General features: G+C 38.7%; 1 protein-coding gene across 1 annotated transcript in view; it reads right to left on the reverse strand.

Moving 5' to 3' along the window:
- LOC118596302 (baculoviral IAP repeat-containing protein 1a-like) overlaps positions 1-21,254 on the reverse strand; it is a 58,823-nt gene that overhangs the window by 27,588 nt on the left and 9,981 nt on the right. Inside the window, 3 exon segments of the mRNA XM_036207113.1 lie at positions 6,896-7,015; positions 10,798-10,849; positions 11,704-11,785. Coding sequence (XP_036063006.1) covers positions 6,896-7,015; positions 10,798-10,849; positions 11,704-11,785 — 254 coding nt within the window.

Consider the following 21,254-nt stretch of genomic DNA (forward strand, 5'->3'; position numbering starts at 1 on the left):
TCAAGACCTGTTACAACAATGGAATACTCAGATTAACATCCCTCCAACCTCAGAAATAAATCATAAACTAGCACATGTTTCTGAGAGAACTATTAGAAGGTATTATTCTAATGAGTGGTCACCAGCCATCCATATTATACAAGAACAGGGCACAAAAACTGATGATCTTCCAAAGACACCAACAGCTCTACCTTTAAAATGGTTAACAGACAAGCCTGTATGGGTTCAGCAATGGCCTTTAACAACAGAGAAACTCCAGGCTTTAGAAGAGCTGGTAGAAGAACAGATAAATGCTCAACATATTGAAGAATCTACCAGCCCTTGGAATTCTCCTGTATTTGTTATTAAAAAGAATCTGGTAAATGGAGAATGGTAACAGACCGTAGAGCAATTAACAAAGTAATTCAGCCAATGGGCTCTCTACAATCTGGAATTCCTTTGCCTACTCTGTGACCTAAAGGATGGCCTCTCATAGTTATCGATTTAAAAGACAGAGAAAGATTTGCTTTCACGGTGCCTACTTACAATAATTCTCAACCGGTTAGAAGATTTCAATGGAGAGTCCTCCCACAGGGAATGTTGAATAGTCCAACCCTGTGCCAATATTTTGTGCAACAGCCCTTGGAAGTGATACGTAAAAAATTTCCTAAATCTATAATTTATCATTATATGGATGATATTTTACTAGCTGACTCAAATGCAGATACTTTAGAAAAAATGTTTGAAGAAGTAAAGATAATATGGCCTTGCTGAGGATTACAAATTGCTCCTGAAAAGATACAAAGAGGAGATTCTATTAATTATTTAGGATATAAAATAGAGCTACAAAAAATTAGACCTCAAAAGGTGCAAATTAGGAGAGATCGACTACAGACTCTTAATGACTTTCAAAGATTATTTGGGGACATTTCTCATCTACGAACTATTGTTGGGGTAAAAAATGATGAACTGAATAATTTGTTCAAAGCCTTAGAAGGTGACAAGGACTTAAATAGTCCAAGAGAATTATCACCTGAGGCTGAGAAAGAGTTGGCCTTGGTAGAAAAGAAAGTACATGAAGGACATGTGGATCGTATTGATCCAAAGCTGGATTGCATTTTGGTTATTTTGCCTTCTAGGCATTCTCCTATAGGAATATTAATGCAGAGAGAAGATATTATATTGGAATGGATATTTTTACCAAATAAAAAATTAAAAACTTATGTGGAAAAATCTCTGACTTAATTTTGAAAGGAAAATTGAGACTTGGTCAATTAGCAGGGATAGACCCAGCAGAAATTGTTGTACCTTTAACTAAAGAGGACATTGAAAAATTATGGACAGAAAGTGAACCTTGGCAAAGAGCTTGCAGTAATTTTTTGGGAGAAATTAACAGCAAATATCCCAAAAGAAATAGAATTGATCTTATAAAGATAGCTGATTGGATCTTACCTCGAATTGTACGTGAAAAACCCATATCTGGAGTTTGGACATTTTATACAGATGCCAAGAAACAAGGAAAGGCAGGTTACAAATCAGAAAATTTAAGTAAAGTGTTTCAAAGTCCTTATAATTCAGTTCAAAAATTGGAATTGTATGTTATTCTGTTGGTATTAATGGATTTTTCAGAACCTCTCAACAAAGTTACTGACTCTCAGTATGCTGAAAGAGTGGTATTACATATTGAGACTGCAGAATTTATCCCTGATGCTTCAGAATTAACTTCACTATTCAATTACAAGATACAATCAGGGAAAGGAGTCATCCTTTATATATAACTCACATCCTATCCCATACTGGTCTGCCAGGCCCTCTAGCTCAAGGTAATGATGAGATTGATAAATTATTGATAGGAAATGTGCTGGAGGCCTCAGAATTTCATTAAAAAAATACCATGTCAATAATAAAGGTTTAAAAAGGGATTTTTCCATAACCTGGCAACAAGCCAAGGAAATTATAAAGAAATGCCCTACTTGTTCCTTTTACAATCAAATGCCATTACCAGCAGGATGTAACCCAAAGGGTACTCAGAGGAATGAAATCTGGCAGATGGATGTGTTTCACTTTGCGGAATTTGGAAAATTGAAATATGTACACCATACTATTGATACTTATTCAGGATTTCAATGGGTGACTGCTTTGAGTTCTGAAAAAGCTGATTCTGTAATCACTCATTTGCTAGAAGTTATGGCCATCATGGGTATACCTGCACAAATTAAAACTGACAATGCTCCAGCATATGTCTCTATTAAAATAAAACAGTTTTTTGCTTATTATAATATAAAGCATATTACAGATATACCACATAATCCTACCGGCCAAGCAGTTATAGAAAGATCCAACAGAACTCTAAAGGTCATGATAAATAAACAGAAAGGGGTAACAAAAACCCCCAGAAATAGACTGTACAATACTCTATTAACTTTGAATTTTCTCAGTGCTAATGAGAAAGGAACAACAGCTGCAGAGAGACATTGGATAATAGAAAAAAACTACAGAATTAAATCAGCTTATATACTTCAAGGATGTGCTGACCTCAGAATGGAAACCAGGGTATGTGTTACATTGGGGATGAGGTTTTGCTTTTGTTTCTGCAGGAAACATCAAAATTGATAAAGGTACGATTTGAACAAGAGAGACCTCTTAATTAGAGGAGGTGATAGTTCATCAACCAACATGACCATCCAGTTTAAACTCACTGATACCATTAATACATGCCTTTTCATTTAATCAGATGTAACTTGCCAAAAGGGAACCTCCCCAAAATTAGTCTTGGGGAAGGGTTTTTGTTTTTGTCTTTTAGGAGAATGAAGGCTAAGGAATCTGAAGAACACTGGACAAATGAGACAACTGAAGAAAAAGGACAAATCATCTGTCCCAGGAAAAAGAGTAAAATGGCCTATTGGTATATCATCTACAAAATTTCATAAATCTTCCTAAATGTTTGTTTCTGCTGTTCTCTAAAAAAAAAAAAAATTAATTAATACTATTGGTCTTCTTGTAGTCCCAGTTCAATTAAAGTTTAAAGCTGATTTTGGAGTTGGAGAATGGCTCTCTCCTCCTTTAAACTCAAGCATGTTGTTAAAAGGAAAATGCAAACTCCCTGTATCATACCAGAAGAAAGAGCCATCTTCTGACATGGGACAGGAGAAAACCAAATTAATTAAGGGACTATTCTATTACTAATCTCAATTCTTTGATTCTATTCTGATTCTTTAAACTTTTCTTAAAGTATGAATTTTATATCAAAATTTACAAGATATATATATATGTATATATATATATATATTAAACTTTGTTAAGATAATAATGGTCATATAGAGTACTAATTAATTCTAGAGAAAAGGCTTTGATTAGCTGCCTATACATGTCTTTGTGGTCGAGTCTCTTTTCAGTTTTCTGCAGGAAATCACGGCCAGGCCTAACATCAACTGAAATCTCCAGGAAGAAGATGGGGCCCCACAATGACAATTCCACGTGGAAAATAATATCACTAAGCTGACAAACATCATCTACAGATCAGCTTTGGACTACAAAGTGCTTAGAGCAATTCTGAGATTGCTAGCTGAGATGATCCAGTTTCAAAGACTACTTGAATAAGGACTTGAGATAAGCCCTAAACTTTGGCATTATGGATAACAAAGAATATAGTTACCTTTCCTAGAATTTCACAATTAACCCAAAATTTTTCTTTTCAGAAAAAAGATAAATTCGCCCATACCCAGCAGGAAGCAATTTTAAGAATACAACGCCCACATTTCCAAAGGGGTGGTGTAGGGTGGGTGGTTTTTTTATCTTTTTATGGGTTTTGGGTCTGGGATAGTTTTCATTGTTTAGGAGGGTTGGTTACAAGCTGTTAAGGGTTACGAAAAGGACTAGGCAAAGGAGATTAGATTTAAGGTGCTTGTTAAAAAAAAAAAGACAATTACTAGTTTTAAATACTTTACATTGGAATGGATTGTTTTATATTGTATACAAATTATATATATATATATATATATATATATATATATATATAGAGAGAGAGAGAGAGAGAGAGAGAGAGAGAGAGAGAGATTGTTAGAATATGCCATACACATATTTCTAATCTTGCTTGAGATATTGTACTTATACCATTCATTTAACAATGTAATGCAATTTGCTAATCCTTGAATGATATTATTACCATTAGGATATATAGAAATGAAAGTTAGTGGTTAGACATTACAATTGAACTTGTAGTCATACTAGGTGTGTTTTCAAGATCTAACAGAGATATTTTAGATAGACATGTCATCTTCGAACCCTTCAGGGATCTACAGAATATGGCATTTAAAATGTTTTAATAACTTAGGAATTTTTCTTTTTTGCTATGACTATGAGACATGTCAGCTCCTGGCAGTACCAATCTACTTCAGAGAAAATATGGGCATTGAAGAAACTGCATATGGAGTTAACTTTCATTATGGCAAAAGTTAGCCACTGGACAACAAGTATCCTCAAATCAACTGCTGACAAACAGGACAGACAGGACATGAAACAAAGGACTACCGATTCTTGCCAAAACAAGTGTGTTTGTGGCTTTAACAAAAGACATCTTCTGAAGCCAGGACAATATGGCACCATCCCTGAAGTGAGTGGCCTTTGCAATATGGAAAAGGTACCGTGCCCTTTTCTTTGAAGGCAGCTGAACAGGGAGTGGGCCAATGGCTTCTGATGTGCAATGGAACAGCAGATGAAACAGTTATTCTTGAAGAATAACTAAGCTCACCCCTCTCAATAGTAGACTGGCATTTAATAGAGGGACGTGGAGAAGACCAGGATAACGAGATGAAGCCACATATACACAGCCAAGAAAAAATGGACAGCTGAATTGAAAAAACATCAATAATTTCCAGAATTTAAAATCATGAATCGTGACATGACACTAATGGAATTCAGGTGTTTCTGGTACATGGACTGCTCTCACCAAATGTGAGGTCAAACTGTTGACCTTGTATACATCCTAGTTCACAAATGAGTCTGTCAGATATGCTAAGCCTATAAGCTGAAGATGATGCCCCAACCCTGCGGAAAAACCTCAGGTGACTGTCCAGGCAGGTGGCTGTTTCTGTCAACTCACATTTTTTTGGAAGCTGCTTGCATGCACTTCCTGTTTTTATTTTTTATTAAGTAGTATTATTTCCTTCTTGGGTCTCTGAGGGAGTTGAAGATCAGTTAGTTATAGTTATAATTATCTTTGTTAAGGATTTCAGAAAAACTCACTAAGAGCTGTAAGTGTATAAATTTGAAAGACATAAGACAGTTCCATTAGTAATATAAGTTAGGATAGAAAGTGAATCAGGTACATTTTGGACTTACCAAAATAGGATAGATAATGGAATTATTTTCTCTGAATTTCTCAAATGCAAATGGACTAGACATTGTTTAGGTATTTATTGTTTGTATATATGGTATATATAGTTATTGTATATTAGTTTTAACTTTTTTCTTTTTATTAAAATAGAAAAGGGGAAATATAGTGATATTTTATTTGTATTGAAATGTGATTTTATTTATATGTTAATAAAGTTGCCTTGGGGTCAGAGCAAGCCAGAGCAGAAGCTGGGTGGTGGTGGTGCACGCCTTTAATCCCAGCACTTGGGAGGCAGAGCTGGGTAGATCTCTGTGTGTTCAAGGACACAGCCAGCATGGCAGACACACGCCTTTAATCTCAATACCAACCATAGAAGACCTGGAGGTCTGTACAGACAGGCAGTGACGAGGAGGTCATGTGGCTGGGTTTACAACCAATGAGAAAGCAGAACAGAAAGTCTATAAAAAAGACAGGACACACAGAAGTAGGTCTCTTGCAGAGAGGAAAGACAGCAGAAGCAGTGAAGGGTAAGGCTCTCAGCTATTGCTCTGACCTCTTGGTTTTTAACTCTGCAACTGGCTCTGTGTTTCTTATTTAACAAGACGGTTACATCTACACAGCTACCTTCCTCTATTGCTCTCCACCTGTTTTTTGAGGTAAGGTCTCTCACTGAACATGGAGTTCACTGATTCAGCAAGATAAGTATGCCAGTGAGCTCTGCAGATCCAACTGTCTTTGCAACCCAGAGCTGGGATCACAGGCATGTCCCCTCACACTTGGCTTTTCACATAGGTGCTGGGAATATGAATTCAGGTCTTTATTCTCACACAGCAAGCACCTGGATGACTAGCCAGACCCTAGAAACTTCTTAACTGGGCATATTGTCACGCAGGGAAAACATTGGATTTCTCAGCAACTCTCAAAAGTAGGTAGGGCCATCTAAGTTCTGGTGAAAGAAATATAAGGGGGCTGGAGAGATGGCTCACTGGGTAAGAGGGCTTGCTGTGTCAACACGAGGACCTGAGTTCAAATCTTGGCATGTACATGAAAAGCTAGATGAGGCCAACCACACACCCATTACCCCAGTGAAGAAACAGCAAGAGCATGGGTCTGGCTGGCTACCACCTGACTCTTCATTCAGTGAGACACCCTGTCTCAAGAGAATAAGACAGAAGGGAATAGAGCAGGCTAGTCAATTCCTTCTGCTGTCCTCTAACCTCCTGCACACACATGAACACACACCACACTCACAAACACACATAAGAGAAAGAAATATGAGCACAATCGTCTTGGGCCAGTTTCTGGAAACTCCTGGGATGTTGTTAGGGGTAAGATACAAGGGAAAGAAAGGTGTAGACAAAAAGACATGATAATTATTCCAAATGGACTACTGCGCTCACCATCAGCCCAGACCTTGGGTTTCAAGTTTGGAGGCTGAGCACCAAGGGAATTGTGGGAAACTGAAGGTCTTATGAGCCAGCAAAGGGATCTATGGGGAATGATGGAGAATGGAGATTGCTGAGTGGAGACAAATGCAAGACATGGACAAACACATCTGGTGGACACAAACTACTGACTCACCTGTGTAGAAAAGGCCTGCTCTGACCAGAGCTTCAACAGCCCCAGGGGATTCATGGGGCCAGTCCTTAAAGGTGTCCAGCCTTAGTTCTTCATTAGCAAAGACGCTGTCATTGCAGTAAGCTTGGGGGTTGGGGAGAGAAAGAAAAATAAAAATAGATGTAGGTGAGAGCAGCAGGCTTTGATTGCAAAGTTCAAGTTAGCTGTGTATGCAGGTGGAATGATCTGGTATACTTTGCTCACATCAAAATAATTGAGGGTGATTAGAAAAGCATGAAGGAATAAAAGAAGCAATCAATTCAATTTAACGAAGAAAAATATTTTTACAGTCTAGAGGCCTATATTTTGTTTAACTTTTATTAAACCATGGAGTGATAGGGACCAGCTCCCTAGTGCCACAATGAGTGGACACTGGGAGGAGCAGGCTGGTCCTTGAGCTTCTCTTTGGCTTCCTTCCTCTGATCATTCTCCATCATTCATTTCAAGAAGCATGTTCAGGCCTTAAGTTTCTCTCTCTTCCTCCTCCTCCCCCGTGTGTGTGTGTGTGTGTGTGTGTGTGTGTGTATACATCTTGATTGCATCTCAATCTTATGGGCACATATATTTGTGGATGGTCAGGAAGATGACTTCTCATTAAGCTGTATAATTTTTTTTTTTGGTATGTGGAGCTGAGGATTGAACCCAGGGCCTTGAGCTTGCTAGGCAAGCGCTCTACCACTGAGCTAAATCCCCAACCCAAGCTGTATAATTTTTATGTGTAGAAATATACTATAATGTGTTTCATAACTAGATATTGTTCCATGTGGACTGAAGCCTGTTCTCTATAATTAACCAACCTGGCAGGGCATATTGGCCAGATGCAGTGTCTCTGTGGATAGATCCCTAGTTGGACTTTCACAGATTATACTCAAGGATAAAATTACAAAATGTCTAGATTGTTTAATCAAAGTCCTTCAGAGACAAAAATGACTTGAATTGCTTGCTAGCTTCCCCTGCCAGGTCCAGCTGATAATGGGATGGGCAATATTCCCTACTAAACTTTTAGCAATTAACACTCTATGTAACTTCTAACCTCAGTTTTATTATATAAAATTCAAACTTCAACTAACTAAAATGTTTAATATTTAGGTCCCAAATAACACCTAATCAATTAATCAAGTCTGGAGAGAAATAGTTTTATGTCCAGCTAACTGCGAAAGCCACTGTCTGGGGAAGTGCCAAGCACCATGTCCCCACCTATGTGCCGCCATGCTAAACGACTTTGTTTCTTATCTCGCAAGGAATGTGCTATAACCTTGAAAGGTAGCCTTGTAATTTTTCTTATTATTTCAAAGAGTCTCCTGTTAGAAATTTGTATATAGAGATGTAAAGAGAAAAGCTAGGATTATTACAGCTGAGAAGATTTAGAACTATGGTAGAAGAAATTAGAATGACTAGGAGTTAGAATTTAGAAAAAAAATCAGAGCTGTGAAAAAGAATTAGAGCTGAAGAAAAATAAAAGAAAATGACTCTCAGAACATCTATGAGTCTTTTCCCTCAGATAGATAGAAACTTATGTGTTCAAAGAGACAGCTCTGCTTTCTAAAGGCCTAGATAACAAACATTGGCTACCTCTTCTATTCCCTTTGTGTGTGTCATTATAGCAAGTTACTGGAAAATGATGAATCTTGCCAAAAGGATGTTTTTGTCTGATTCAGCTTACACTTTTTGAGACAGCATTTTGCTATGTAGTAGCCTAGGCTGCCCTTAAATTTGTGGTCTTTCTGTCTTGGCTGTCTGGATTTGGGGGTTTAGGTATGGTTCACCATATATAGCACTAAACTTAGAATTTCTTTTTTTTCTATTTGTTTTGTTCTTGATAGAGAATATCATGTAGTCCATGCTGGCCTCTAACTTCATACCAGAGTCTGGGCTATCCTTGAGCTCCTGTGGCCACCTCCCAAGTACTGGGATTGTCAGTGTGCAGCACCATAGTCAGTGGACCATGGAAATTTCGCTGTACCATCGTGGCTGTCATTGTCTTGCCCAGTGTCCTTTCCCATATGCACCCCACCCTTGCCTCTAGGGACTGAACTCAGAGGCCAGCACCTTGCTATAAATAGTGCTCTGTCACTGAGATAACTCTCCAACCTCCCCTCTGTTCTCTGGAGGTGGTGGGGATGGAACCCAAGGATAAGCCAGGTATGGTGGAGCATGTCTGAAACCTTACCCCTCAGGAGGTGGAAGCAAAAGATCAGAAGTTCTGAGTCTTTCTTGAGTTTGAGCCAGCCTGGGATACGAGAGACCCTGAACTACCTTTAGTTGTTTTAAAGGCAGTGTCAGTTAAATAAATGACTCTACCACATTCACCCATGCTTATCTATAAAAAAATTTATGACACTCCAGGCCAGTGAGGTGGCTTAATGGGCTGAGGTACTTGCCATAAATCTGATGTCCTGAGTTCAATGCTTAATGGTGGATATGTGAACAAGAATTCCTGGAAAGGAGCTGTGTCTGTCAAGTTTGGTTGATTACAACTTGCATGATGTGGACATGTTGGAACGTTGCAGGTCCAGAGCCTAATTACAACTTGTCTTGAGCTATCATTAATTCCCTAAATAGCCATTTCTTGCCTTCCTCTGTGTCAGACCTAACATCCTGTGTCTAACAGATAAAACCTCTTAAAATGTATGTTTACAAAACCCAGTTTCTCACAACCAAATGGCTGAGCCATTAGACAGCCCTGAGACCTATGGCTAGGCTCTCCCGCTTTGCTATAACTGCCTTTTTAATATTTCTATCCATATGTTTGAATAGTGCCTTGATTTACGACTTTCTTTGTTCTGAAACTATAAAAACTGTTGTGAAACTTCTTCCACTTTGGACCATGGAATTTGGGGTAACAAATCTGTTTTCCTCAGCTACAGTCACTCATATTTGCTATGTAATTTTTAAAAAAGATTAATTTATTTATTTGTATACAGCCTGTATGACTGCAGGCCAGAGGAGGGCATAAGATCTTATTACAGATGGTTTCGAGCCACCATGTGGTTGCTGGGAATTGAACTCAGGACCTCTGGAAGAGCAGCCAGTGCTCTTAACCTCTGAGCCATCTCTCCAGGCCCAGTCACTCATATTTGGCTCCAGAGTAAACTATCTCATATCCCATTTGAGGTGATGCAGAGGGCATGAGCTCACAGACAAGCACTAGAGAAACCAGAACTGTCACACACAGGCTTTCTTCTTCAGTGGAGGAGACTGGCACCTGCTTCCATCCAGAAGGCTGGAATGGATGTGTTAATACCTGGCCATTTTTGCTGTTCTGTAAAGCTAGCCCTTACTGAATCTCCCAGAATCCTGAGCATCGTCTCAGTCAACACAACCCATCCTCATGAAAGAGGTCCCATGTACTTTACAAAAGAATTTGCTGTTATGCTGATTAAAAGCCCTTCTCCCATAGGCCCTTAACCTGAGCACTATTCTCAGCAATAGAACACATTCTTGTGGGAAAATGTACAAAGAAATGTACTTTGCAGTGAGTTCCAGGAAAGGTGCAAAGCTACACAGAGAAACCCTGTCTCGAAAAACAAAAAACAAACAAACAACAAAAATATACTTTGCAAAGGAGTAGCCATGCCTAAAGCTTTGTTGTGATACTTGTCATGAGGGAACTTTTTTCTTAAGTTTTACAGTGTTTAAATGTGTAAAGAATAAATTGCTTGGCATCAGATTCCAGAAGTTTTGACCCAGCACCATAAAGTTATGCTGACCTGAATTTCATTCCATAAAAGCATAAATCACATTTTAAAATATTTAAAAGGAGAAAAATGAGAAGGCTAAAAAAATGAGAATGCACAAGAAAAAAGAAGAAGAAAGAAAGAAAAAGAAAAAGAACCAAAGCATTTAGAATGTGCCCGAGGTTTTACCTGACACCATAGGTAATTCTCTTCTGACCCAGGAATTCACAAAATGTTCTCCCTGAGGGAAAGAAATGCAGGTTACTGACTGATTTATAAAATATACATCTATCTGTGAGCTGCAAGTGAAGGCCTTCCCCCCACTAAAGTCAAGTATTTTTAGAGCAGCAGAATTGTTCACAAAGCAGTCCTTTAGTTTTGGATTGATTCCTATTGATGTTAGGAATTTTTATGCAGTATAAAACATCAGTGAGCACCTGTGCCAAATGGGAACTTTCTCCAGGTCACTCTTAGGGGACACGCAGCTCAGCAACAGAACTGCAGTCACACACAGATGCATTTTGACTCATGAGGAACTGAGCCATGGGAAGGCAGCTCGCCCCAGAAGGACCTTTCCAATTGAGCAACTCTCCCTCTGAGAAAACTGCACCCAGACTTCCAGTCTGTGCTCTCTGCAGATGCTGATTCTGAGTCAGTCAACCATGACATCCTCCCTTGGCTTCTGTTTGGGCTAAGTTTCCCACCACTAGTCACTAGGAAGTCCTTACTTACTTTAGAGCCTACACAGCCAGGGGCAGGAGCCAGCTCTGAGGGCCCTGCTGTCACCAGGAGCTAGGACAGAAGAGAGTCAGGCATCCAGAGGGAGGCAGCAGGCAGCCAGGGCAGTGGCCTCAGTCAGAGGGAAGATGAGGAGGCAGGGGAAACCACCCAAAGCCAGCCTGAAAACCACCTCACATGGGTCCAGCTTATCAAGTAGTTCTAGCTGAGCAAGACCACAAGATTGTTGTGTCTCCACTCTGCAGAGGAGAGGTGGGAGAATGGATCCATGGAAAATAAAAATCCTCACCCTGAGAATTCAGATATTACCAGGTGATGAACACACACTATTGTCAAGAGTTTATTGTTGTGAATTACCGTTACATGGACAAATCCCTCGTAGCTTTTAATATACTGGGCAATTTCCTCTGAGGATTTCTTACTTTGAAGGAATTCACACCTATAATTAAAATATATCCCAATAAATAGAGATGTTCTAAATCACAATGAGCATTTGATAAAACCTATCAAACTACTGGACTTTATACATCAGTAAAACTGTCAAAAACAAAAAACAACTTGCCCCAATAGCAGGTGCAAGTCCTGCCCAGGTCCAAACCAGATGGGGACCCAGGACTGAGAGGGGAAGTAGACACAGGGTCCCATCCTGAACCAAGGAGCTATCTGCAATCAATACCTGCTGATAACCGGGAAAATCAGTCTTCTCCACTGGAGTGTCACTGGTATAACAACCACACTCCAGGACAGGCCCCCGGCTCAGGAACAGTTGGCCAACACTAAAGGAACTCCATATTATTTCTGTGGGCATTTGTTTCATTTTGGGTTTTCGTTTGTTTTGGTTTGGTTTGGTTTTTTCTTGTAAGTTTTTTTAACTGTTTTGGTTTTCGTGTGTGTGTGTTGAAACAGAGAGAAAATATAAAGTTGGCTGAGCAGCAAAGTCGGGGAGATCTGGGAGGAACTAGAGGAGGGGGAAAGACAACCAAAACATACTGTGGTAAAAAAATTCACTCCAAACCTTACTCATGAGAATTACCATTGTTTGTCTATATTAGTGACAACACCTTGGCTATTTAAAACTGAATCTTCAGATTGCTTTTATTTTTGTTTTATAATGAGATGCCCCTGTGTTGCCCAGGCGAATGATAAACTCCTGGCCTAGAGCAATCTTCTGCCTCAGCCTCGGGAGCAGCTTCAGCTGTACGCACACACCACAGCGCTCTGCTGTCATCTCATTGAACCAAATGTGCAAGACAAGCAATAAAGAGACTGCCATGCAGTAAACAGAGTGGGGACTCCGGGGCCTTTCGGAGGGGATAAGCCTAGTTCCCGTGGTCAGATCAGCTAGCGACAGTAAAGAGAAATGGGAAAGTCAGCTTACCATATTCCACCTGCTAAACAAAAAGATCATCATAAGCTTTAAAGTAATAGATACTAATCTATTAATTTTGATTTTTAATAAAGTATTGAACATCTTCCTGAAGGACATTCCTTTCCCATAAAAATGAAGCTACTTTTAAGATTAAACAAAATTCCTCTAACTGACACTGATGTTTCTTTCTCATGGTGTGGTGAGGAGTGGACTGAGAGGTCTTTGGTCAATGGGGATGATGAAATGCCCTGTTCCCTTCTAATGACATGAGAAGATGAACTCCATCACACGACTCAACAAGGTCTCAAGGGTTTCCATTAAACGTTTCTGGCAGCCAGGGATCCTGGCCCCATTTTCCACATTTTTTCCATACATTGCTCTATATCTGAATATAATCCACCTAGCACACAGCACCTGGGGTGGACTACAGAGAACTGAGGTTATTGATCCTTTAAATAATATTGTAATAAGTCAACTTGCTTTTTAAATGTTTCAGTACTTTTTTTTTTCTTTTGAGATAGGATCTCAACATAGGCTTGCTTTAGGTTCTCTGGATAGCAAATATAAAAAGCTTGAGTTCCTGATCCTCTTGCCTCCCTCTACCTCACAAGGTCCAGAATTACAGGCATGTTCCATCATTCCCACCTCGATACTACTTTCTCAAATGGTTTTCTAGAAACTATTGCAGTTGCTGGACATAATGATACAAACTGCAATCCCAGAACTTGGGAGTCAGAGAAAGGCAGATTGTGAGTTAGATGCCAGTCTAGGAATCATAGCAAGTCCATGTTTCAAAACTTAAAATTACACTTAAATCAGCTTACGTTTATTATTCAGTTTTTTTAAAAGGATAAGAAAATACTCAGATATTTTGCTAATATTTCATAAAAGCAGTGACCAAGCCAGGGTCTAAAACTGAAGTCTGAGAAACTAAGGATAAAAAAAACAAGAAATTTGGAGCCTGGGTTCTGAAGCCGGCCCTGTACTCATGCTGATACACAGATGGAAGTGCATCAATCAGTGCATGTAATGCACGACAGTTTTTGCAAGACCTACAAGCTATACATTACTGTCTGCATTTTGCATCCAAGATTCTAAGAGAGTCAATGCTTCATTTCAGTGCTGGAAATCAGGCGGCCTACATGTGCGAGCACACCTTAGTCCACCTCAATCTGGAGCTTCTTGTGTGAGCAGACCTCACTCCTTCAGTCTGTGGTGCCAGTCCCTGAACTGGCTCCTCTTCTTGTGTGGGTCTGTTCCCTCTGCTCTGTGTCAGAGAAGGGACAAAGGGCCACTGGAGGCCGATGTGCAGCTCCAGTTAGGGCTGATCACATGATTACCTGTGAACTAAATAGCCAGCCACACTAAACAGAGGGCTCTGGGGACAAGCAGACACAGTAGAGATGGTTTAGGAGCCCAGGAGCAGCAGCAGGTTCTGTCTGAGGCTGGAGTGAGGCAGGTCCATCTGCAGGGCACACTGCCAACTCCCAAGGAGCCATAGTGCCATTCTATGATCTGCTCATTATGGCCCCATCATCCCTGTAACCACAGCGTTGGTTTTCAGGAGACTGTTCTCTCTCTGTCCACTCTGTCTTTACCTCTTTTTTGTTTCTTCATTCCTTCTTCCTCCTTACCTCCTCTTCTCTTACTTTCTTTTAGACTTCTTTTCCAAATAATTTAAAAGTAAAGAAAGTAAAATGTGAAATTTTCTTACCACGTCACTGCTCAGCAAACCCAGGCCCAATATACAATGAAACAACATACATCAAACTTGATTTATATTGTTTGATAACTTTTTCTGTACATTTTCTAGCAGGTAGCTAAATAGTTTAAGCAACTTTGAAAGGCTGCTCACCCTACATGAACTGTGCATATTTATGTTTCCATTTAAACATTATCCTAGACAGCTTTTAATTCCTGTGAGCATGGCTGCCTATGTGCAAGGTTCCTTGTACATTTTTACCTATTTGTGTAGTGATGTTTTGTTTGTGTTCTAACAAATAAAGCTTGCCTGAAGATCAGAGTTAGCACTAGTTAGCCAGAGGTCAGGCAGTGGTGGCACACACCTTTAATTCCAGCACTCGGGAGGCAGAGGCAGAGGGATCTCTGTGAATTCAAGACCACCTGGACTACACAAGATAGATCCAGTCTAAAAGAGCTAGGCAGTAGTGGCACATACCTTTGATCCCAGCACTTAGGATCTAATGCCTTTAATCCCAGCACTAGGGAGGTAGAGGCTGGAAATGATGTGGCAAGCTTGCTCCCTTCTGGCTGAGGATTTTGTAAAGGTAAGAACTAGTAGCTTGGCCAGGCAGTGGTGGCATACGCCTGTAATCCCAGCACTAGGGAGGCAGAGGCAGGTGGATCTCTGAGTTTGAAGCCAGCCTGGTCTACAGAGCTAGTCCAGGACATGCTCCAAAGCTATAGAGAGACCTTGTCTTGAAAAAAAAAAGAAAAAAAACTAGTAGCTGGCTGCTTTGCTTCTCTGACCATTCAGCATTTACCCTGATATCTGACTCTGGGTTTTTATTATTAAGACAAATTAGGATTTGTGCTACATCCTTGGTTGTGGTGACCTAGCATCAACCCAGGAACCTTTCTGTGCACAGTAGTAGATTACAAATGTTTGGAAAGAAAATAAAAATTTTCCAGGCACAGTGGTGCACACCCACAATCCTAGCACATCAGAGGTTGATGCCAGAAGATGGTCAAGTTGAGGCAAGCCTGGGATATATAAGGGGACCATGTCTATATAATAAAACAAAAGCCCTTTCAACCCAAGCACCAATTTGCCAAAATTACAAAATAATGCTGCCAAAAATAAATAAATAAGGCAGCAGAGGCAGGCTGAGTGGTGGCAGAGACACGGTCGTAATAAAGACCAGAAACTGAGCTATTACATGCTGAGGAGTTAGTGAAAACAAGGAGATTAAGAACCTGGAACAGGGACGCCTTTAACCCCAATACCCAGAAACTCTCTTGACACTGAAGACACAATAGAGAAAATAGATTGTCAGTCAAAGAAAACACTAAAGACAAAAAAGTCATAACACAAAATGTCCAAGAAATTTGGGACACCATGAAAAGACCAAATGTAAAAATAATAGGGATAGAAGAAGGAGAAGAATACTAACTCAAAGGCACAGAAAATATATTCAATAAAATCATAGAAGAAAACTTTCCTAACCTAAAGAAAGAAATACCTATGAAGATACAAGAAGCTTACAGAACACCAAATAGGCTGGATCAAAAAAAAAAAAAAAGTCCCCTTGCCACATAATAATCAAAACACTAAACATACAGAACAAAGAAAAAATATTAAGAGCCGCAAAAGAAAAAGACCAAATAACATATAAAGGCAAACCCATCAGAATAATACCAGACTTCTCAATTGGGACTATGAAAGCTAGAAGGTCCTGGGCAAATGTTATGCAGACACTAAGAGACCATGGATGCCAACCCACACTATTATACCCAGCAAAATTCTCAATCATCATAGACAGAGTAAACAAAATATTCCATGATAAAACCAGATTTAAACAATACCTATCAACAAATCCATCCCTACAGAAAGCACTAGAAGGAAAAATCCAACCTAAAGAAGCTAAACACACCCATGAAAACTCAGGCAATAGATAATCCCACACCAACAAACACCAAAGAAGGAAAACACAACACGACCACAAAAAATAACAGGAACTAACAATCACTAGTCATTAATATCCATCAATATCAATGGTCTCAACTCACCTATAAAAAGACACAGACTAACAGAATGGATAAGAAAACAGGATCCATCCTTCTTCTGCATACAAGAAACACACCTTAACTTCGAAAGACAGACACTACCTCAGAGTAAAGGGCTGGAAAAAAGCTTTCCAAGCAAATGGACCTAAGAAGCAAGCTGGTATAGCTATCTTAATATCTAATAAAACAGACTTCAAACTAAAATCAATCGAAAGAGACTGGGATGGACATTACATATTTATCACAGGAAAAATCCACCAAGATGAAGTCTCGATTCTGAACATTTATGCCCCAAATACAAAGGCACCCACATTCATAAAAGAAACATTATTAAAGCTTAAATCGCACATCAAACCCCACACATTAGTAGTGGGAGATTTCAACACACCACTCTCACCAAAAGACAGATATACCAGACTGAAACTTAACAAAGAAATAAAGGACCTAACAGATGTTATGATTCAAATGGACTTAATAGATACCTACAGAATAATCCATCCTAACAAAAAAGAATATACCTTCTTCTCAGCACCCCACGGAACCTTCTCAAAAATTGACCACATGCTTGGTCACAAAACAAATCTCAACAAGATACAAAAACATTGTAATAACCTCCTGTATCTTATCAGACCACCATGGCTTAAAGTTAGACTTCAACAACAACAAAAATTATAGAAAGCCTACAATCTCATGGAAACTGAATAAAGCCCACCTGAAACATCAATGGGCTAAGGAAGAAAGAAAGAAATTAAAGATTTCCTAGAATTCAATGAAAATGAAAGTACAACATACCCAAACTTATGGTACACTATGAAAGCAGTGCTAAGAGGAAAATTCATGGCCCTCAATGCACACATAAAGAAGATAGAGAAATCTCATACCAATGAATTAACAGCACAACCGAAAGCTCTAGAACAAAAAGAAACAAACTCACCCAGGAGAAATAGACACCAGGAAATAATCAAATTGAGGGCTGAAATTAACGAAATAGAAACCAAGAGAACAATACAAAAAAAAAAAAAAATCAATGAAACAAAGAGTTGGTTCTTGAAAAAAATCAACAAGATAGACAAACCCCTAGCCAAATTAACCAAAAGCCAAAGAGAGAGCACCCAAATTAACAAAATCAGAAATGAAAAGGGAAACATAACAAAAGACAATGAGGAAATCCAGAGAATCATCAGGTCATACTTCAAAAACCTGTACTCCACAAAATTGGAAAATCTGGAAGAAATGGACAATTTTCTGAGTAGATACCACATACCAAAGTTAAACCAAGATCAGATAAATCATTTAAATAGACCAATAACCCCTAAAGAAATAGTAACAGTCATCAAAAGTCTCCCAAGCCCAGGACAAGATAGTTTCAGTGCAGAATTCTACCAGACTTTCAATGAAGAACTAATTCCAAGACTATTCAAATTGTTCCACACAATAGAAACAGAAAGAACATTACCAAACTCTTTTTATGAGGCTACAATTACCCTGATACCCAAACCACACAAAGATGCAACAAAGAAAGAGAATTACAGACCAATCTTCCTCATGAACATTAATACAGAAATACTCAACAAAATATTGGCAAACTGAATTCAAGAATACATTAAAAAAAAAAAAAATTATCCACCATGACCAAGTAGGTTTCATCCCAGGGATGCAAGAATGGTTCAACATACGAAAATCTGTCAATGGAATACACCATATAAACAAACTGAAAGAAAAAGAACACATGATCATCTCATTAAATGCTGAAAAAGCCTTTGACAAAATCCAACACCCCTTCATGATAAAGGTCTTAGAGAGATCAGGAACACAAGGAACATTCCTAAACATAATAAAGCCAACAGCCAACATCAAATTAAATGGAGAGAAACTCAAAGCAATACCAATAAAATCAGGAACAAGACAAGGCTGTCCACTCTCCCTATATTTATTCAATATAGTACTTGAAGTTCTAGCTAGAGCAATAAGACAACAAAAGGAGATCAAAGGGATACAAATTGGAAAAGAAGAAGTCAAACTTGCACTATTTGCAGATGACATGATAGTATAAATAAGTGACCCCAAAAATTCTACTAGGGAATGCTTACAGCTGATAAACTCCTTCAGCAAAGTGACAGGATACAAGATCAACTCAAAAAAAAATCAGTAGCCCTCCTATACACAAATGATAAAAGGGCTGAGAAAGAAACATCACGCTTTACAATAGCCACAAATAATATAAAATACCTTGGGATAACACTAACTAAACAAGTGAAGGACCTTTTTGATAAGAACTTTAAATCTCTAAAGAAAGAAATTGAAGAAGATATCAGAAAATGGAAGGATCTCCCATGTTCATGGATAGGTAGAATTAACATAGAAAAATGGCAATCTTACCAAAAGCAATCTACAGATTCAATGCAATCCCCATCAAAATCCCAACACAATTCTTTGCAGACTTGGAAAGAAAAATACTCAACTTCATATGGAAAAACAAAAGACCCAGGATAGCTAAAAGAATCCTGTGCTGGGCAGTGGTGGCACACGCCTTTAATCCCAGCACTCTGGGAGGCAGAGCCAAGCGGATCTCTGTGAGTTCAAGGCCAGCCTGGTCTCCAAAATGAGTTTCAGGAAAGGTGCAAAGCTACACAGAGAAACCCTGTCTCAAAAAACAAAAAACAAAAGAATCCTGTATAATAAAGCAACCTCTGGAGGCATCACCATCCCTGACCTCAAGCTCTACTATAAAGCTATAGTAATAAAAACAGGGGTTGGGGATTTAGCTCAGTGGTAGAGCACTTGCCTAGCAAGCACAAGGCCCTGGGTTCAGTCCTCAGCTCTGGCAATTAATTAATTAATTAATTAATTAATTAAACAGCTTGGTACTGGTATAAAAACCAACATACAGACCAATGGAATCGAACTGAAGACCCTGACATTAATCCACGCACATATGAACACCTGATTTTTGACAAAGAAGCCAAAACTACAATGGAGAAAAGAAAGTATCTTCAACAAATGGTGCTGGCATAACTGGATGTCAATATGTAAAAGATTACAAATAGATCCATATCTGTCACCATGCACAAAACTCAAGTCCAAGTGGATCAAAGACCTCAACATAAATCCAGTTACACTAAACAAAAGAAGAGAAAGTAGGAAGTACTCTTGAACACATTGACACAGGAGATCACTTCCTAATATAATACCAGCAGCACAGACACTGAGCACAACAATTAATAAATGGGACCTCTTGAAACTGGGAAGCTTTTGTAGAGCAAATGACATGGTCAACAAGACAAAAAGTCAGCCTACAGAATGGGAAAAGACCTTTACCAACCCCACATCTGACAGTGGACTAATCTCCAAAGTATATAAAGAACTCAAGAAACTAAACATCAAAATACTGAACAATCCAATTAAAAAACGGGCTAAAGAGCTAAACAGAGAATTCTCAAAAGAAGAATCACAAATGGCCAAAAGACATTTAAAGAAATGCTCAACATCCTTAATCATCAGAGAAATACAACTCAAGACGACTCTGAGATACCACCTTACACCTGTCAGAATGGCTAAGATCAAAAACACTGAAGACAGTCAATGTTGGAGAGGATGTGGAGTAAAGGGAACACTCCTCCACTGTTGGTGATAATGCAAACTTGTACAACCACTGTGGAAATCAGTATGGCGGTTTCTCAGAAAATTGGGAATCGATCTACCTCAAGACCCAGCCATACCACTCTTGGGCATATACCCAAGGAATGCTCAATCACACCACAAAGATACATGCTCAACTATGTTCATAGCAGCACTATTTGTAATAGCCAGAACGTGGAAACAACCTAGATGCCCATCAACTGAAGAATGGATTAAGAAAATGTGGTACATGTGCACAATGGAGAAAAACAATGACAGCATGAAATTTGCAGGCAAATGGATGGAACTAGAAAATATCATCCTGAGTGAGGTAACCCAAACCCAGAAGGACAAACATGGTATGTACTCACTCATAAGTGGAATCTAGATATAAAGCAAAGAACAATCAGACTGCAACCCACAGAACCAGGGAGGCTATATAGCAGGGGGGACCCTAGGATGACTGTGGCTTATAATAAGTTTTGGTTTTACTCAGTTACTGGGCAAGCCTCAATCAAACATTTCACTATTAGGATAAGAATTTATACTGTATCAAGCTGATAATAGAAAAATTAATTAATTTTTAAGAAGGACAAATACTATAGAATTATATTACATGAAATACATAAAATATATAAATTCATAGAGACAGAAAGATTAGACGTTATCTCAAGATGGAAAAGAAAAGAATATACAGCAATGATTTTGTAAGTACAGAGTTTCTGTTTTGCGTGATGGAAAAGCCCCACAAATGGACAGTAGTATGAGGACATAATATCATGAATGTAATTAACCAATACAATTAATGTAATTAATGAATATCATAAATATAGTTATTGAATGAATACTGCAAATGTAATCAATGAATACCACAAATGTAATTAATATCATGAGTGTAATAAATGAATATCATGAGTGTAATTAATATCTTGAATGTAATTCATGCCAGTGAATTGTGAACTTAAAAATAGTTACAATTGCAAATATTATATTCATTTAAAAAACTAAGGTGGAATGTAATCACCATACATTACATGTGTGAATGAAATTAAAGGCAGCAATGTTGTAAAACAGAAAGTGGTGAGGGTGTCACGGACCTATGGGGATGCTGGACTAAAGTCTATCAAATTGTGCAAACAGGAAAATTGTATACTATGTGAATTATCTGTCAATA

This window comes from Onychomys torridus, chromosome 15 (assembly GCF_903995425.1).
Source record: "Onychomys torridus chromosome 15, mOncTor1.1, whole genome shotgun sequence".
In the NCBI taxonomy this organism is placed as follows: domain Eukaryota; kingdom Metazoa; phylum Chordata; class Mammalia; order Rodentia; family Cricetidae; genus Onychomys; species Onychomys torridus.